The 16709-nt window shown below is 41.3% G+C and overlaps 3 protein-coding genes across 4 annotated transcripts in view; 1 reads left to right on the plus strand and 2 right to left on the minus strand.

Annotated features, from left to right (window-relative positions):
* LOC311266805 (sodium channel protein type 2 subunit alpha-like) overlaps positions 1-2583 on the minus strand; it is a 46333-nt gene extending 43750 nt beyond the window's left edge. Inside the window, exon 1 of the mRNA XM_084369352.1 lies at positions 2509-2583. The gene's annotated coding sequence lies outside the window, so the exon portion shown is untranslated. The remainder of the gene's footprint in view (positions 1-2508) is intronic.
* LOC311266806 (WD repeat-containing protein 48) lies at positions 1762-11261 on the plus strand. 2 transcript variants are annotated; one of them, XM_084369353.1, is made up of 18 exons: positions 1762-1834; positions 2540-2680; positions 2818-2896; positions 3004-3216; positions 3376-3464; positions 4599-4700; positions 4785-5009; positions 5403-5477; positions 5759-5861; positions 5949-6046; positions 6758-6865; positions 6974-7070; positions 7162-7257; positions 7877-7982; positions 8140-8227; positions 9428-9504; positions 9650-9842; positions 9941-11261. In XM_084369353.1, exons 1-18 carry the CDS (start codon positions 1787-1789, stop codon positions 10034-10036), a joined length of 2034 nt encoding a protein of 677 aa, XP_084225479.1. In that variant the 5' UTR covers positions 1762-1786; the 3' UTR covers positions 10037-11261. The 2 variants fall into 2 exon arrangements, with proteins under 2 accessions (XP_084225479.1, XP_084225480.1); XM_084369354.1 differs by having other exon boundaries at positions 2821-2896.
* gorasp1a (golgi reassembly stacking protein 1a) lies at positions 10268-16709 on the minus strand. The gene is made up of 9 exons (XM_084369355.1): positions 16555-16709; positions 15616-15696; positions 15328-15531; positions 15124-15210; positions 14878-15008; positions 14343-14487; positions 13951-14059; positions 13505-13648; positions 10268-13412 (listed from the first exon to the last, which is right to left on the minus strand). The coding sequence occupies exons 1-9, from the start codon at positions 16615-16617 to the stop codon at positions 12898-12900; spliced, it is 1479 nt and encodes a 492-aa protein (XP_084225481.1). The 5' UTR covers positions 16618-16709; the 3' UTR covers positions 10268-12897.

Raw genomic sequence — 16709 nt, forward strand, 5'->3', positions numbered from 1 at the left:
CAGCCAAACTCTCCGTGCAAAATCCATGTCTTCCTCTCAAGGTTCAGTCTTCATGGTGGACCGAGAACTCCAGTCCAGCGCGCAGGACAGAACAAGTGCGTCTTCACCACAATCCAAAGTTTAGCGCTCAAAAGTGACTTCTGCACAAGCTGCCTGTCGTCTCATCGCCTTACATTGGACATTTTGGACGATGTCACAAGTTGTCCTCTGTCCTTCCATCCGACTGGCTCTTCCGTAGTCATCCCACAGAGGACAGGTCCCGGAGCAGCCGCCGAGCTGCGGAGAGGATGCTGCGCTGTCTTCAGCCGCGGCGGGAGAGGCGCGCCTCGGTTTGCCCTTGAGCAAGAGGACGAGGGAGGGAGGATGCTGCTGGAGCACAGAGGATTACCCCTCCTATAGCTGCCCTGTGTCACACTCACATATGACACAGTATGACAGTTTACACACAGGACAGGACACAGTGAGGAGGGGACTTGAACCTGGTGTTTACCCAGCATTCTGTGCGGGAAGACTTGACCCTAAATTAGGCTGTGAAGTGGCGGAAAGTAGGCTGCTTGTACTCTTCTTAATTATGTTGGCATGACCATGAAGTGTCTGAGGATGAACTACTATATAAACTTGTTTGGAGTTTAATGACCGAATAGGACTTTTAATGATGGAGTTACACCACATTGGACTCACACTTGCAGTTTACAGACAGGTAACCATGTGCTGAGCAACATCTGTATTCATTTCATCCATGGAGAGGAACCCCTGAAGTCCCCCGTGGCCTCCAAACCTGTTGCACTTAAATGAGCCCTGAAAGGACACGGTTTAACACAAGCTGTCAGCAATTTTATTGAGTGTTTCCAATGGACTGAGGGACGGTGGGTTTGGATTACTTAGCGGTCAAGTCTACGCACAGTGTTGGTGTGATATTGCGCCCCCCAGTGGCCAATAATAGACTTGTAAGAAAAGGCTGGGATGGGAGTTGATTTTTGCTGAATGAAAGAGCTGCAACATATCTCATAATAATCCAGCCTGTAGTCATGTTGGACGAAGTTGTTACAGTTACACAATTAAATCTGTTTCTAGTGCTTTTAGACTCAGGATTGTTCCACTGGGGCTCTTTAAATTGTATTCAGCAAAAACACAAACACTTATTGTATTGTTTTGTATTGCTGATATGCAAAATGGTATTAAGATCCTAAGAACCCTCAACTGACTGACCACCTGTGCAAAGTGTCAGCCATGTTGGGATGATGAAAAATAATTAATAATTGGGGATAATACATATTAGCTATTCATTTTAGGCCTACATATATTTTTTAGATTATTATTATTTCTTGAAACATCTGGCAGAATCAAATGTGATGGCGGGCCCGCACATTGGGCACCAATGCCAAAGTATTGAAGACCTGCTGTGTGCGATATAAGAAGTGCCTTGATGGTATTTTGTAAGTGATCTGACAGTGTCTAAATATATGTTAATATGTATTGTACCTAAACATCATACAGCAACTGTTGGCAGGCAGTTGCCCACTAAAGGCAAACTCCACTTTAATTATTTAAATGTTTAAACTGGGATGCCTTCTTTCATTTTTTCATTTCATTTCATTCTTTCATTTCTCTGGTCTCCCATGCTCTCCCTCTTGTTACTGAAAATGGTCAAATCCTCTGAGAAACAGTCCTTTGCACAATGAAACTAGAGGACACTGTGAAAACCACATTACCCATAAAGCCCTGGTGCATATGTTGCCTTTTTTTCCGGATGTAGCATCACATGAATTGACTGTCAACATGCAAGATGGCCACGCATCACAGGCAAAATGCTGCTGGGCGGAGAAAAGTACAGGTAAATTACAGTAGTTGCATTATTGCTAAGTGTCTGTCAGCTGTCACGTCAGGGTCCTCAGCTTTAAAAAGTGCTTCACGGATATTTGACGGACAGTAATAACCGTCCGCAGACGGCAGAGTTGCTGTTATGAGTCATGACTCAAGCCGGCTAATCTAGCTAGCTAAGCTCACGTTAGCTACTTGTTAGCGTCTTCTGCTAACGCTGGCGTCAAAATCATAACATGTTTTTCTAAACAGTTATCATATAAGTACGTGTTGCAAACGTTATAACACAACTACCCAGCTCGTATATTAGCACAAATATTTCATGTGCTGTCTTAGAAGCATTTTCATGCTAGTACGGCGTTGATGGTAGCTAAGCTACACTGGATTTGGGCTCGGTCTATTTGCTGGGAAAACGTACGTGTCTCGTTGGTTCTGTAGTGCAGTCTGCCAGATATTCATTACTACCAAATGACAGCATGATAGAAGTACTGAATTTGACCATAGTTAATATGAACCTACGGGAAATTATTTCCCAAAATATGTGTCATTTAGTTAGGTAGTTTTATCAACCGACTCTGCGTGTCCTTTCAACGTAAGTGCATGAAACTTAATCGTTAGCTGCGAAATGTGCCGTAGGAAAGTGGGTGTGTTGTGGGAAAAACCAGATGTGTTCTCGATAAGCCTGACCTCACTGCTCACTCTCCCCTCTGTGTTTCAGGTGTCCTATGTCATTAGAGATGAGGTGGAGAAGTACAATCGAAACGGGGTGAATGCTCTCCAGCTAGACCCTGCGCTGAACCGGCTCTTCACTGCTGGACGGGACTCCATCATCCGGATATGGAGCGTCTACCAGCACAAAGTAGAGCTTCTTAAATTCTTCACCTGTATTGAAATATTACACTCCCAATATGGTTGTGCAGCTGTGTTGTCATATGCATCATTTTCTATTATATTCAGCATTTGAAGTGTCTTAATTTCTCTCCTCTGTGATTGCAGCAGGACCCATACATTGCCTCGATGGAGCATCACACAGACTGGGTTAATGACATAGTTCTCTGTTGCAATGGAAAAACATGTGAGTTTAATTACTGACAGCTTTTTTTAAATTTAGGATTAAGGCATTGTTTAGCATCTCTACTGTTCTGGCCAACAGATTGATCTGATACACTTTTCCCGTTTCAGTGATCTCTGCCTCATCAGATACAACAGTCAAAGTATGGAATGCACACAAAGGATTTTGTATGTCGACGTTACGAACACACAAGGACTACGTGAAAGCTCTGGCCTATGCTAAGGACAAGGAGCTTGTGGCATCCGCAGGTCTGGACCGGCAGATCTTTCTTTGGGATGTGAACACACTAACGGCACTCACTGCTTCCAACAACACTGTCACCAGTAAGTATTGTTTGTTTCTGTTTGCCCATTTCTAGTCCATGTATAGTGTGGTTCTGATTATTGTACATTTATACTGACTATTGTTCTGTAATAGCCGATATGTTTCTCCGGGATATATTCTGCACCTGTAGACTCAATATGATTTGTCTCCCCTAACAGCCTCGTCACTGAGTGGTAACAAGGACTCTATCTACAGTCTGGCTATGAACCAGATGGGCACAGTCATTGTATCTGGATCCACAGAAAAGGTTTGGGTAGCACACACGCATATATGCACACTATTAGTTCAAGTGCGCTAGATAAAAATGACACATGTCATATTGACACTTTATCTGGGCTGTTTATTCATCTTGCAGCTTGATTGAGAATGTCCTCAGATAATCGATATACAGGAAATTACTCAAACATCTCTTGAATTATTGTGGAGCCTTTATGTCTATCTGGATTCCACAAAAGTCCCTTTAACAGCCTGTTCAAGACGGGAATGTTGCCCTGTTATTCTGCTTCGCCCTTCTGGATAAAACGTAAAAACATGCGATGGCTGGACATTGTTGTTCCCCCTTTAAGCCGACAGTGGAGGTAGTAACAAAGACAAATTGACGTCTGTACAAAAAAGGTGAGCCAACAGGACTGGCACAAACTGTTACATGTGCCAGCATGCTATTTCAAATCACACACTGGGGCAGCGCTATACGAACGTTGTTAGGTTCATTGTATAAAAGCAAAGCCGGCATATTGACGGGTCTTCTTTACTGCAGTATTGCAGGATCTGAAGAGTCAAAGATTACAGATTATAATGAGATGGTGCAAGTGTTACGCCAGTTTTGGGAAGAATTTGGGATGTTAAAGTGCTCCTTAGATTCGCCAGAGTGAGAAATGACACATACAAGTTGCTATGGTTGGGTATCGAACTTTAATCCTTTAATGGCACCAACCAAATTGCCTCAATACTAGGAAATAGGTAACACCCAGAGATGGGGCTCACCACTGTGTAATGTATTCTTTTGTTAAAAAAGATTTCATATAATTGGTATTGAAAAAGAAACATTCAAGAACTGGTGTTGAAGTCAGGGTATCGGTGTCGGTACCAGTATCAAACTTTTTTCGAACGATACCCAGCTCTACAAGTTTCTCCATTTTCCCCTCCTCTCTGAGATGTTCGTAAGATGCTTCCTGGATGCTGCGAGAACAATAATTAGATGACATAACAAATAATGTGAACTGGGGTTACAAGCGGTGTTCAGTCCCTTTGAAACCATATAAATGCTTTGCTTGAAATATTACCTTGCCTTGTTTAGTCTCTGTAATCTGGTTCTAGTGTGCATGTGAATTTAGTAAAGAAGTGCCAATTTTCATGTCCTCCCTTTTTATTACTTCTTCAGGTTCTGCGAGTGTGGGATCCTCGGACATGTGCAAAACTGATGAAGCTAAAGGGTCACACAGACAATGTCAAGTCGTTGCTGCTGAATCGAGATGGCACTCAGGTGAGTTTACAAATCTGAAATATAGAGCGGTGGCCACTGCTAAACTGAGGATTTTTAAAAACTGAACCTGCTGTCCATCTCCAGTGTCTGTCAGGCAGCTCAGACGGGACCATCCGCCTGTGGTCACTCGGCCAGCAGAGGTGTATCGCCACCTACCGGGTGCACGACGAAGGGGTTTGGGCCCTGCAGGTCAATGAGGCCTTCACACACGTCTATTCTGGAGGCAGAGACAAGAAGATCTACTGCACTGACCTGCGTAACCCAGACATCCGTGTGCTCATCTGCGAGGAGAAGGCCCCGGTGCTCAAAGTAAGAAGCTAGCACACTCCAACCTGGAATACATTTACTGTTTTGTTTATAGAATATAATGAACAAGTTTAAAAATAAATAATTTCTCTGCATTTGGTAGTCTGTACATTGACCATTGATTTTAACTGGTGTCTCTTTACGGTGTTGATGTCAGTACTGGGTGTACTTATTGATGTTTAACTCATTCTTTCATTTCACACGCACGATTCTTTTGTTTTGTTTCCTTTGAGCAGTGACGGTGCTTATTATAAGAAAAGTTGTACTTTATTATATTTCTAAAAAAAAAAAAATTGGTTCAAAATAATGACCCTTTACTCTCTTCAGTGATTTCAGTGCTTATAGCAAAACCATTTGCATTCATTCAACCTTTTGCAATCTTTCTCTTTTGCTCAGATGGAACTGGACAGATCTGCTGACCCACCTCCAGCAATCTGGGTCTCCACCACCAAGTCATCCGTTAATAAATGGGTAAGCATGCGTGACACCTCTGAGATCACTGCTCGACTGTCAACATAATGACTCTGGGATACAGTGTTGATGGAGACTTGTGCATGTGGCCACGCCTAATGCTATTCTGCAGTAATCCTCCTGTAATTTGTGTAAGAATTTAAAGCAGCTTTGTGATGGTGTGGGTGATACACAAAAGATAATTGTATTACATTAATCACAGCTGTTGCTGCAAGGAAGAGTGAGGACGTGATTATTAAAATCCAGCATAATCTGCAATGACTATTATTTCCTGTGTGCAGTCTCTAAAGGGAATGCACAACTTCAGATCATCAGGGGAGTATGACAACGACTGCACGACCCCTCTGACACCACTGTGCACTCAGCCAGAGCAAGTCATCAAGGGTAAATGTGTACATTTATCGAAAACATTATCTTCTGTTTCGTCCTCTCTGGCATTTTATAAAATATAATTCTGTGTTGTGTTTGCAGGAGGTGCCAGTATCATCCAGTGCCACATTCTGAATGACAAGAGACACATACTCACCAAAGACACCAACAACAATGTGGCTTTTTGGGACGTCCTGAAGGTAAACCCAGAATTGTACTTATTTCTAGGTATGTTACAGTGTGATTGCATCTGGCATTTTTTATGTAAAAGCTATATTGATTCTTTTAGTTCAAATTATGCTCTAACAAGTCACACCACAGCGATTGTAGAAGATGATCATCAGTGTTTACTCCTGGTGATACTTGTGGTTTAAATCATGGTTCCCATAGACACTCGAAAATCCTTCAAAGTCTGTGAATGTGAGCTGAAAAAAACAAGTGCCAGGCCTTGAAGGTTTTTGAAATAGACAAATAGATATGCCTGATTGAAAGTGCTCAAATTTATATATTCTGTGCAAGAATAGAATTTTTTCAGAATTTTTTTTTTTTGCTTAGACTGGCAATAGACAAGTTTTTTTTATTCAACAGATCATTATGAAGTAAATGTTGAAGCCACACTGTAATTGCTGTAGAAAATGATATCATCGCTTCTAAATCTCACTTTCACAATGCTATTGTCTGCTTTCACATCTCCATTTTAGACTGAATGGATAACTGAATGAATAAATTCACGTTTTGTTCTGTTGTTGGAAGTTGTTGTCTGTGAGAAAATTCTCGGTGTTGTGTACAGTAATTAACCTTGATCTGCGTCTCAAACGATGCTGTGTTGGGTCCTTGAATTTAAGGGGGATGAATGTTTAAGAAGGTGGGGAACCCTGCTTAAACTCACTTAATGTGTATTTTACCTTCAGGCTTGCAAGGGTGAAGACTTGGGGAAAGTGGAGTTTGACGAAGAGATTAAAAAGCGCTTCAAGATGGTCTATGTGCCAAACTGGTTCTCTGTAGATCTGAAAACTGGGGTGAGTCCAAACCTGGAAAACACGAGAACAGCTGCTGCGACTTTTTTTAAACTCAGAAGTCCTTCCAGTCTGGTTAGTAGTCTCATCGTTCTTCTTCTCTTTGAATAGATGCTCACCATCACATTGGATGAGAGTGACTGCTTTGCTGCCTGGGTGTCTGCAAAGGACGCTGGGTTTTCAAGCTCTGATGGATCCGACCCAAAATGTAAGATATCTGACCCATTTCATATTAAAGGAAAAAAAACTAGCAAACTGTATATTTCACAACCGCTAACTTGTTAACTTCATCTCTGCAGTAAACCTAGGTGGACTGCTGCTCCAGGCTCTGCTGGAGTTCTGGCCCAGAACTCGCATCAACCCAATGGATGAGGAAGAGAACGAGGTGAACCACGGTGAGGACCAGCCACTGCTATGTCCTTATGAAACCAGTCTGACTTACCGGTCACGACTGTTGGGATAAAGCCCATTGTTGGTTGCCTGTTCCCACCCTTCCTTCCGCTGTCTGTGTGTATTGTTTTCAAAATTCCCATCGCTATGTGAAAATGGAACGACAACCTCCAAGTTATTAGCTGACACACTGAAAATGGCAACTTACTCAAACATACCTTATACCTCAAACTTACCTGTTAGCTAACTGCCTCTGCACGTGCAAACTAAGTTTTCCCCGACACTGTTTTGAAGGGGCATCATTGCTGCACCCGGGGTTAAGAGCTGCTCAGCACAACGTGATTGGTATGGGATGAGCATGTTTTTCATCCCAGAATGATATTTGGTGCAGCCAGACCTTTCTCCAGCGCTGACACAGTGCTGGGAGATAGGTCTGGCTATGCAAGACTTTTATAAAACTAAATTAAGCAAACCTCTGCAGTGATGCTCTGGGAACTTCAAAGTTTGTATTCATCGCTCCACTTGACATCATTTCCTACTGGTGTAAATGAGCGCCTGGTGTCTAAAGCGCCATTCATTGTGTTTTCGGTGTCTTACAATTGGATTGTGTTCTTGTGCCCTCAGTGAACGGGGAGCAGGAGAACAGGGTCCAGAAGGGAAATGGATATTTCCAAGTGCCACCACACACGCCAGTCATCTTTGGGGAAGCAGGAGGCAGAACTCTATTCAGGTAATGATTCACTAACATCCCTATGAATGCAGGTTTAATGTAAATTCAGAGTGCTGCAGTGGGCCTTGTTATGCAATTTATGATTGAAATAAACATGCATGTTAATAGTTGACTGATTTATTGCACCTCTGAATTGCTCCTGTGTTTTGTGTTGCAGGTTGCTTTGTAGAGATTCAGGTGGAGAGACTGAGTCCATGCTGCTGAATGAGACAGTCCCACAGTGGGTTATTGATATAACTGTAGATGTGAGTACAATTAAGTTTTTACCTTAATTTTACAATAAATCGATTAAGATGAAGTCAAATTGATCACATCTGAAATGGACTATAATTTCCAATTTGGAGGATCATGTGAGAGTGTTTGTGAACACCTATATGTGTTACTCTTTGTGTATATTTAAGCTTTTTTACTCCGAGAAGCAAACAAAATACATTTTTGTCAATGTGACATTGGTGGTTTCAAACCCATTCTCACTGACCTTTACCAAACCACCAGTCTGCCATTTTCAATCATGAATGCTTTTGTTGCTAAGCATTACAAAAGAGTCTGCTCTTTCCTGTTGTTAAAGATGACATTAATTATTGAGTCAGTTGAGCCTCTATAATTAATCTACCTAAAGCACCTAGTTTTTTTGTCCCAGGAACTACTTTCCAATGAACTTAAAGATTACTTCAGCCCATTGCTTTATTTCCACTGAAGTCTTAAAACCTGTGAAGATGAGGCAAATTAATCTGCTGATAAATGAAAAAGTGACGGCACATTATTTTTGTGCGCAGCTTTACAACAATGATGACTGTCAGCCCATCTGCCGTATGCTTTAATCTGTGAACTCCACGTTGATGTGTCAAAGCACAATGAACAAAAACAAACTGGTCTGCAGCTGCAGATTCTTTAATGTGGAAATACAGTGCTGCAAGTACTCGACCAATCAGAAATGGTCACCGCTGCAAGCCCCACCCACAAGGTTCCTGTACTTCTGGAAAGCACTGCCACTCTAACCGAGCAGGGACTTTATAGGGGGTAAAAGATGGTGCTTTTTCACTGTAAGAACTCAATCCAGGTACTTCTGAAGTACTTTAATAGACCTTATAACAGAAGACATTTAGCTTCATAGCCAAAGTAGGTAAAGCACAGTTGTTACTAAGAACATTAATGATGGTTATGTTCTATTCAAGTGGGCCAGCATGAATAATACCACAATCTTTAAACCAGAGCAGCTAAATGGAATTCAGCCATTATTATTATCATTATTATCGTTATTATTATTATTATTATTTACACCTGTGCTTTTTTCCTACACAAAATCATAGTTAAGATTTAAAGGGCTATGTCACTGTATTTTTAAATTCTTTAGCATCTCTGTGATACATTATGTGCACTCACAGTTTGATCCTCCCATTATTATTTTTTGATTCACATGTGTTATCTTTCCTCTTCTATTCCAGAAAAATATGCCCAAGTTCAACAAAATCCCGTTCTACCTCCAGCCCCATTCTTCCTCTGGTGCAAAAACTCTAAAGAAGTGAGTTCCATGTCTACTCTTGAATTGTATTTCCTTTGATTATGTGATGACATAAGCAGAGTACATCTACACTGACATGGATGCTGCAGATCTGTGTTGCTGCCTGCCTATTGAGAGCTGATTTTACCTGCTGTGTGTTCTGCAGGGACCGCCTCTCGGCCAGTGACATGCTCCAGGTGAGGAAGGTGATGGAGCACGTCTACGAGAAGATCATCAACCTGGACAACGAGTCTCAGACCACCAGCTCGTCAGCCAACGATAAGCCCGGGGAGCAGGAGAAGGAGGAGGACATGGCAATGCTGGCCGAGGAGAAGATCGAACTAATGTGTCAAGACCAGGTGAGCATGGTGTCTTTGTGTGTTCACTTTGAGTAAAGTTTGTGTATTCTCAGTCATTGTTTATTGAATTAACCTTTTACTCTTTATCTTTTGACCAGGTTCTAGATCCCAACATGGACCTGCGAACAGTTAAACATTTTATCTGGAAGAGCGGAGGGGACTTGACGCTTCACTATAGGCAGAAGTCCACGTGAAAGTCACAATTTTTAAAACGGGAACTTTCGTCATTTGCCAATCACCACCCACCTCTGACATGTAGTACCCTAAAACCCCATTGTGTGGTCCAGAGTCGCAGCATCAATGAGAATCCAGTAAAATTTGTGAGGACGTGGCTCACGGTGTATCATAGGGAACTGACCAGAACAGGCCGGAGCAGCCAAGAGACACCTGCGAGAAGAGTGGTCCGTAGTGTTTTCTTTCTTTCCTTCTTTTTTTTTTTTTTTTTTTCTTTTTTACAGTTTGACAAGAATTAAGAGAACGGACCGTTTCCTCCAGCGCTCACCAATTTCTTTTTGTTTTCTTTCTTTGACTGCTATGTTTATTCTTTCCTTTTGATTGGCATCTTTATTTTGAAGCGACTGAAGTTACAGTACATGTTTGTGTCCAAGAGTGTGTGTGTGCACATGGATGTAGTAGACTGTTTGTTTGTTCTAGTACATTCCAGAAACTGTCCTTGTTCTACAAACACTCCACACCTGTCTCAGCTGTATCACCAGTTTAGGAGTACACTCGGTCTCTGGGTAGCGTCACAGTCCTCCTCTGTTCTGTCGTCATCTTAACTTGAACTTAACCTCGGCTTAGACATCTAATTACCGCAGAGCTTGAACCTCATTGACAGAAACACTTGTCTTTGTCATTTCTTTTTAGCTGTGCTGTTCTCAATGGACTGAATGTTATTTTTTTTGTAAATATATGTACAACATTTTTTGATTTAAGTGACTTTTGGTTTTGCAGCAGTTTTATTGTGTTGTTGTACAGCTTACTGAAAACAAACTGTTATATTTTCCAAATCCCTAGAGCACACATTCATGATCATGAAGGTAATTTGACTTGGATGTTAAAAATTGCATCTGTTGTATTCACTACAACCCAGAATCTTGCAGTTTAAGAATGTTAGTAGTCGTCCAAGTCATCTTAGCAATCGGGAAATTATATATTATAAGGTATGTATCTTTAACAATAACTCGTGCTTACTCGCTCTGTGCTTGGGTCATGAGCAGTGACTTTGATGACAGTGAGGGCTGTTCAAAATGTATATTTCATTTTAGATTCTATAGGAGTTCAATTAAACATGAATATAACTTGAAGGGGAATCTCATCCAAGAGAACATATAAATATTCAACCACTGTGGGAAATTCACCAAAGTGAAATAAATGGAAATACCCATTTCTCTCTTGGTGTCTCCAAGCAGAACAACAGATCCTCTCATTGTAAATTTTCTGCCGTTAATTTTTGCCATGATGAGTGTGTTTAACGCCATAGTGGGGATGCATCGAGTGAGCTCTAATTGGCCAAAAAACACGATGGGTACCAAAATTGGGCCATAACACTGCAATATCCCTTGTTGTAATAATTTGTGAAATATGTATATTTTAGGCATTGGAAGAAATAAATTGGAATGGTTTAACAATGACAAATATGAGGATTATAAGTGGATGTTTGTTGAGTTGTAACGTGTTCAGCTGATGAGTGTGAAATAAGAAAAACAAGGGACAACTTCTTTTTTTTTTTTAAGTCAAGTGATATGATTGTTTAACCATCGAAGATTCACCCGTTTCACATTCATCAAAAGACTCTCCACTCATTCCTAATAAAACATACAATTACTTGATAAAATATCTGCAAAAATACTTTTCCTTATTTTACATACTAGCACCTACTTTGACTGTGAAAAACATTAAGAAGCCCCCTAGAAAAACAGAAAACAATTAACTCAACAGCAGCATCACTGTTCTCAGACTTCTTACATACTCTATATGAAAGGTCTGTCATCTACTGGGTGTACACAGTACTTGTCTACTGTTGCATAGATCACCAAAATTACAAAATAAGAGTGTTAAAGGAGACATGGGGACATAATTCCAACAATACAGGCAGTAAAACTCTTTTCAAAAAGATCACAAACTGCATGGCTGAATACATACAAGTGTTTAAAGAGACACTAGTTTTGGAGAAGAAATTCAAACTCAGGATTTTAGTATTTACAATATTGATGAGGAAATCAAACAAACTCAGAAATATTCTTTTTCATTAACTGAATAAACAGGCTGTTCTCAGAGGAAAATATGGTCCCCAGAATACTGTTGAAGCAAGAACTGTGTCGGGGTCCGCCAAATATAAACAAAGTAAAACAGTACGAAACTGTGTTGTTCTTTAATGTATTCAGTTTAGGTATAAAATTAAGTCAGTCAATAAAGATCTTTCTCTTCTGATTAAAATGTCTTCCCCAAAACTACATAGTGCACCTTTAAAACATACTGACCATTTCAAAACTGATGTAAAAACTTGTACTGACTGGTTTCACACAGCACAAGTGGACAAATATTTCCCTCATACCATTAAAAACAGTTAAAAATCCAACACACGGGCCATGTACTACAGTAAAAGTCCTCTGTTTTTAAAAGCTGTATTGTGTGAATCATCATTTGCTGCCAGCAGTCTGGTAGCTTTAAAAACTCTGATAGTGTTTCTGGATATAAAGGTGCGGCTGTGCTTTCCTGTAGTAAATGCAAGTGTTTATCTTTGGAAGTGTTCAAGTATTCTTCACTTTTGTGTTCCAAAGTCTCGTCACCCGTAAAATCTAATTTTGCACCAAGCGAGGAAGCATCACATTAAAACCTTGGCGTACAAATGAGTAGTAACTTTAAATTTACACATAAAACAAAAAGGATGTTCCTACAGACAGTGCCTGAAAGTGTTTTTTTACTTCTATACTTTAGCTGGTTTCTGTAGTGTAACTAATCAGACAGCGTGTAATTCCTATTGACTATTTCTTTAAAAAAAAGCCCCAGTGATTGTCAACTTCACTTTGCATTTCTATGGCCTGATTGAAGCTTACTCAAGAGGCGTCTCTTCTGGTTCCTCCTCATCACTCTCATGGCTGCAGTGATGAGCATCAGCCACATCTAGAGGCTCCTCAGACTCCTCCACTGGCGCTGTTTCGTCCTCGACGTCTGGAGCTGGCGAATCATCCACTGTCGCCTCACTCACAGCGGCGGATTGGAGGAGATCGACGGGAGATGGGCAGGGAGGGTCTTCAGCTGGGACAGAGGGTTCAGCAGGAGGCTCGGGGGACTCGGGGGACTCCGGGGATTCGGGGGACTCTACAAGGGGAGACAATGCACCCATCGATGGGCTTGGGCTGTTGTTAGACTCACAGAGAGAGACAGGTTCGTCTGTAGACTCTGTGAGCAGGTGAAATGGTTCAGCTGGTGGGATGCCTGAATCTGACAAAGTGTCATTGGAATCCAGAGCAGACGTGAGGTCCATGGCTGCCTGAGAGCTCAGCTCTTGTGGGTCAGTCTGGTTTTCCGTCGACGATGACAGCAGCACACTGTCCTCGAGCTCCTCTGTACGACAGGAAATACAAGCATAGTCAATGTTTTTTCCCAAAAAAAAAAGCGCCAAGTAACTGTTATGAACTGCTGCTGGTCTAACTTACCAACACCGGAGATTTCACCTTCCTTCTCCTCGTGCATAGCCAGTGCGGTGTTGGTCATGTCGATGGACGACATGGACAGATCCAGTCTGTCCACCAAATCTGCAGCATCAGGGGTCATCACCGCCACTTCAGAGTCTGAGAAACCTGGAAAAGCAAACGCAGGACAAGAAGACTTTTATACATACAGTGAGATGCAAAAGAGCAGGGCTGAGCAATATGGTCCTCAAATAAATTAGAACAAGTAGAACAGTCTGGTAAGTTCAGAAAATTACATCACTTTACTGTAATGCAGCCTTTATGCTGTATGATGATACAACGATATCTAATATCTAAGATGATATATAGTCTCAAATGATGATAGTGATATACTATTGATGTCCATCCCTACCAAAGAGACACACATGTACATCAACATCCTCTAAAGCTGTATGTGTGTGTGAACTGACCTGGGTCCATGACTCTCTGGATGGGTGGAGGTAGAGGAGCTTCCTGCAGGGCGACCTGCTCCAGGTCCAACACTTCTTCACTTTGGCTTGAAGGTGCCATCAAAGGTGCCTGGAACATAAACAGAAAAAAAGCTGCTACTACCAATAATTTGATCTCATGCCACAGTACACTAAGTTAGTAAATAGCTACAGCAGCAAAACAGGCAAATGATAATACTGGAAGAACGAGTTAATTAAAAACAAACATTTAACAGTTATTTTAAACAATTTATCTAACAAACATCCTGAATAATTGTTTTCAGCTTCTCAAGCTTCTTGTAGTGGATTACACTATCAGTGAAATTAATCATCAGTTGCAGCAGTTATTGTAGTTCATGTGGATTCAGGTTTACCTCCGTGAATCCATGTGTTGGCAGCTCTGTTGGCAGCTCTGGAGACGGTTCCTCCTCAGGAACAGGGGTGGGAGGCTTTGCGGTCGATGCTTCAGGAAGTGCTGGGATCCGGTGCAAGTAGCCGTAACCAATGCCACAGCCCAAACTAAGAGCAAACATTTTGGAATGCTTATAGACCATTTATAACACCATTATTAAACAATTCATTCTTTTAATAAATGATTAATGCTGTGTAATGTAAAAAAGCTTTATTGTAAATTAATTTCAATGGTTGACTTATTTGAATAATCCGAACAACAGAACAGAAGAGAATTGACCTGCATGCACCTTTCTCTTTATTTAGCATTTACCTCCACTGACACCAAACACAGGCGTTATGGGCCAACTGTTTTGTTCTTTATTGAAATGGAAAGGAGTGAATGTTATCTTGAATAGCCCAAACAGCCCAAAGGCAAAACAATTAACATATTAAAAGGTGAAATGCACAGGTTTTCTCCAGCAATTCACCCTGAATACTTTCTGTATTGTCACGTACCTGCCCTCTCCACCCCACGCTCCATTTGGTGTGACCACCACCTCCCTGCAGGCGTCTGTTTGTGTGTTGTACACCAGCAGCTTCAGGGGCTTCCCTTCATGGGCCTCAATCAGCGAGAAGAAGTCTTCTGACTGAAAACGAACAACTCGGGATGTAACTACAACTCATCTTTAAACGCACTTAATTCAGAGACAGGATTTGTAGCTGAAAATATCAGAGCCAAACGCTGACAATAAAGCATCTTACATCTTGCAGCACTTGATCTGCTCCAACAATGTAGTCGCTGTGTGGCTGAAGCCCTGCCAGTGCAGCAGGTGAACTGGCTTCCACGTCCTACAGGAATGGAATTGTTAGCAAACAAAAAGCAAAGCTATAGTGGAGTGATGACAAGTTCAAATCAGAGTTAGGTCAGCTGCTTTGGTTTTCCTGGTTACTGATGAAGAAGCTCACCAGAACATGCCAGACATTCTCATTGGCTCCTTGGTAGCTGCAGAAGCGAACACTGGCACCGAGCAGGCCCTGTCCTCCCCACATGTTACTGGGAACCACCTCCAGCTCACGAACTCTGGTGGTTTTCGTGCTGTACACCTCCATCTTCACCGCTCTCTCCATGTTGGCTTTCAGAAGCTCCTTGAGCAGGTCATTCTCCTCGTTCTGGTGGACAGTAATGAAAGGAGTCAAAACAGTATGCAACTCTACTCTCTTACTCTACTTATAATAGACAACCGATAAACTTACAAGTCTTTTGTTGTCCAGAGACAGAATAAAGTCAAAGAAGGGCTGCAGTCCGGCCTCTTCTGCAGGGGAACTCGGCTGCACCTGTCAAAAACAACACCAGTATTTCAATTACTTGTGGAGCTTCATCTTTAATAGAGTTACATGTTCAAAACTTTACAATGAATGAACAACTAGTATAGTTTTTGAAGCATTAAATCATAGCCTTTTACCAGTGGCATCAGTACAGTAATCAGCTTCAACTATGGGTTATTGTTATTATTACAGATTAATGATTATTCACTTAAAAATGCTTCTTTAGTTTGAGCAACGGTCCAAAACTACTAAAAGTATTCAGTTACAATCATTTAAATACAACAAACAAATCTTCCCATTTGAGAATCTTGAACCTAAAATGTTTTTGGCATTTTCCCTTGAACGCACTCGATCGATTAATCAGATAATCGATTAATAATTTCTGCTCTGACATAATTCAATGTACAGTCATTCTAATTGTTGCAACACAATGAACATGTTGCAGTTAAGCGAGTCATCTATTTATATTCTCTCATCGTTCATCTGTCCGCATGCTGAACACCTCTACATTAACATGAACAGTTACAGGCACTCATCTTGCATTAAACGACTTTGGTTAAAAAACTAAACTGCCAAATAAAACAATAACAGCTCAGTGGATTCAGGACTGTTGTAAGATTTTGTTTGCGAAAAGTTACACGCTTGAATTCAAGCGTATTTTTTAAATGAACGAATACAGTTTCCCTTGCATGTGTCATATTTGAGTAAAAGGTAAACAGTGCCACCTCATCAGCTTTTTTTTTTTTTGCCGCCGGTGGGTTTGCATCAACTGCTTAGCTAGCTGTGTGTGTTAGCACACAGTAACACCTCAGTGTAAGCTGCAGTACACGCTGTTCCACATACAAAAAGAGCTGAATCATCTCTTACGCCGTGCACGTGGTATCCATAGCTTCCTCCTTCGGACACTTCTGCGCTCTGTGATAAACCCATTTCTGCCAGGAGCTTTCAAATATTAGCTAATATTATTAGAAAATAACAAGAGTGTGAGAATTATCACAGTTGACAGTCCGCGGCCATCTTGT

This window comes from Pagrus pagrus (assembly GCF_965226575.1).
Source record: "Pagrus pagrus genome assembly, chromosome: 12".
Lineage (NCBI taxonomy): Eukaryota > Metazoa > Chordata > Actinopteri > Spariformes > Sparidae > Pagrus > Pagrus pagrus.

Excerpts from the sequence above, each read along its gene's own strand:
- LOC311266806 (XM_084369353.1), top strand. The coding sequence starts at position 1,787 with ATGGCCACGCATCACAGGCAAAATGCTGCTGGGCGGAGAAAAGTACAG. Across the intron at positions 3,217-3,375 it reads TTCCAACAACACTGTCACCA|CCTCGTCACTGAGTGGTAAC; the intron begins GTAAGTATTGTT and ends CTCCCCTAACAG. Across the intron at positions 9,505-9,649 it reads GGTGCAAAAACTCTAAAGAA|GGACCGCCTCTCGGCCAGTG; the intron begins GTGAGTTCCATG and ends TGTGTTCTGCAG.
- gorasp1a (XM_084369355.1), bottom strand. The coding sequence starts at position 16,617 with ATGGGTTTATCACAGAGCGCAGAAGTGTCCGAAGGAGGAAGCTATGGA. Across the intron at positions 15,532-15,615 it reads CTCTGGACAACAAAAGACTT|AACGAGGAGAATGACCTGCT; the intron begins GTAAGTTTATCG and ends ACTGTCCACCAG. Across the intron at positions 14,488-14,877 it reads GCGTGGGGTGGAGAGGGCAG|TTTGGGCTGTGGCATTGGTT; the intron begins GTACGTGACAAT and ends GTTTGCTCTTAG.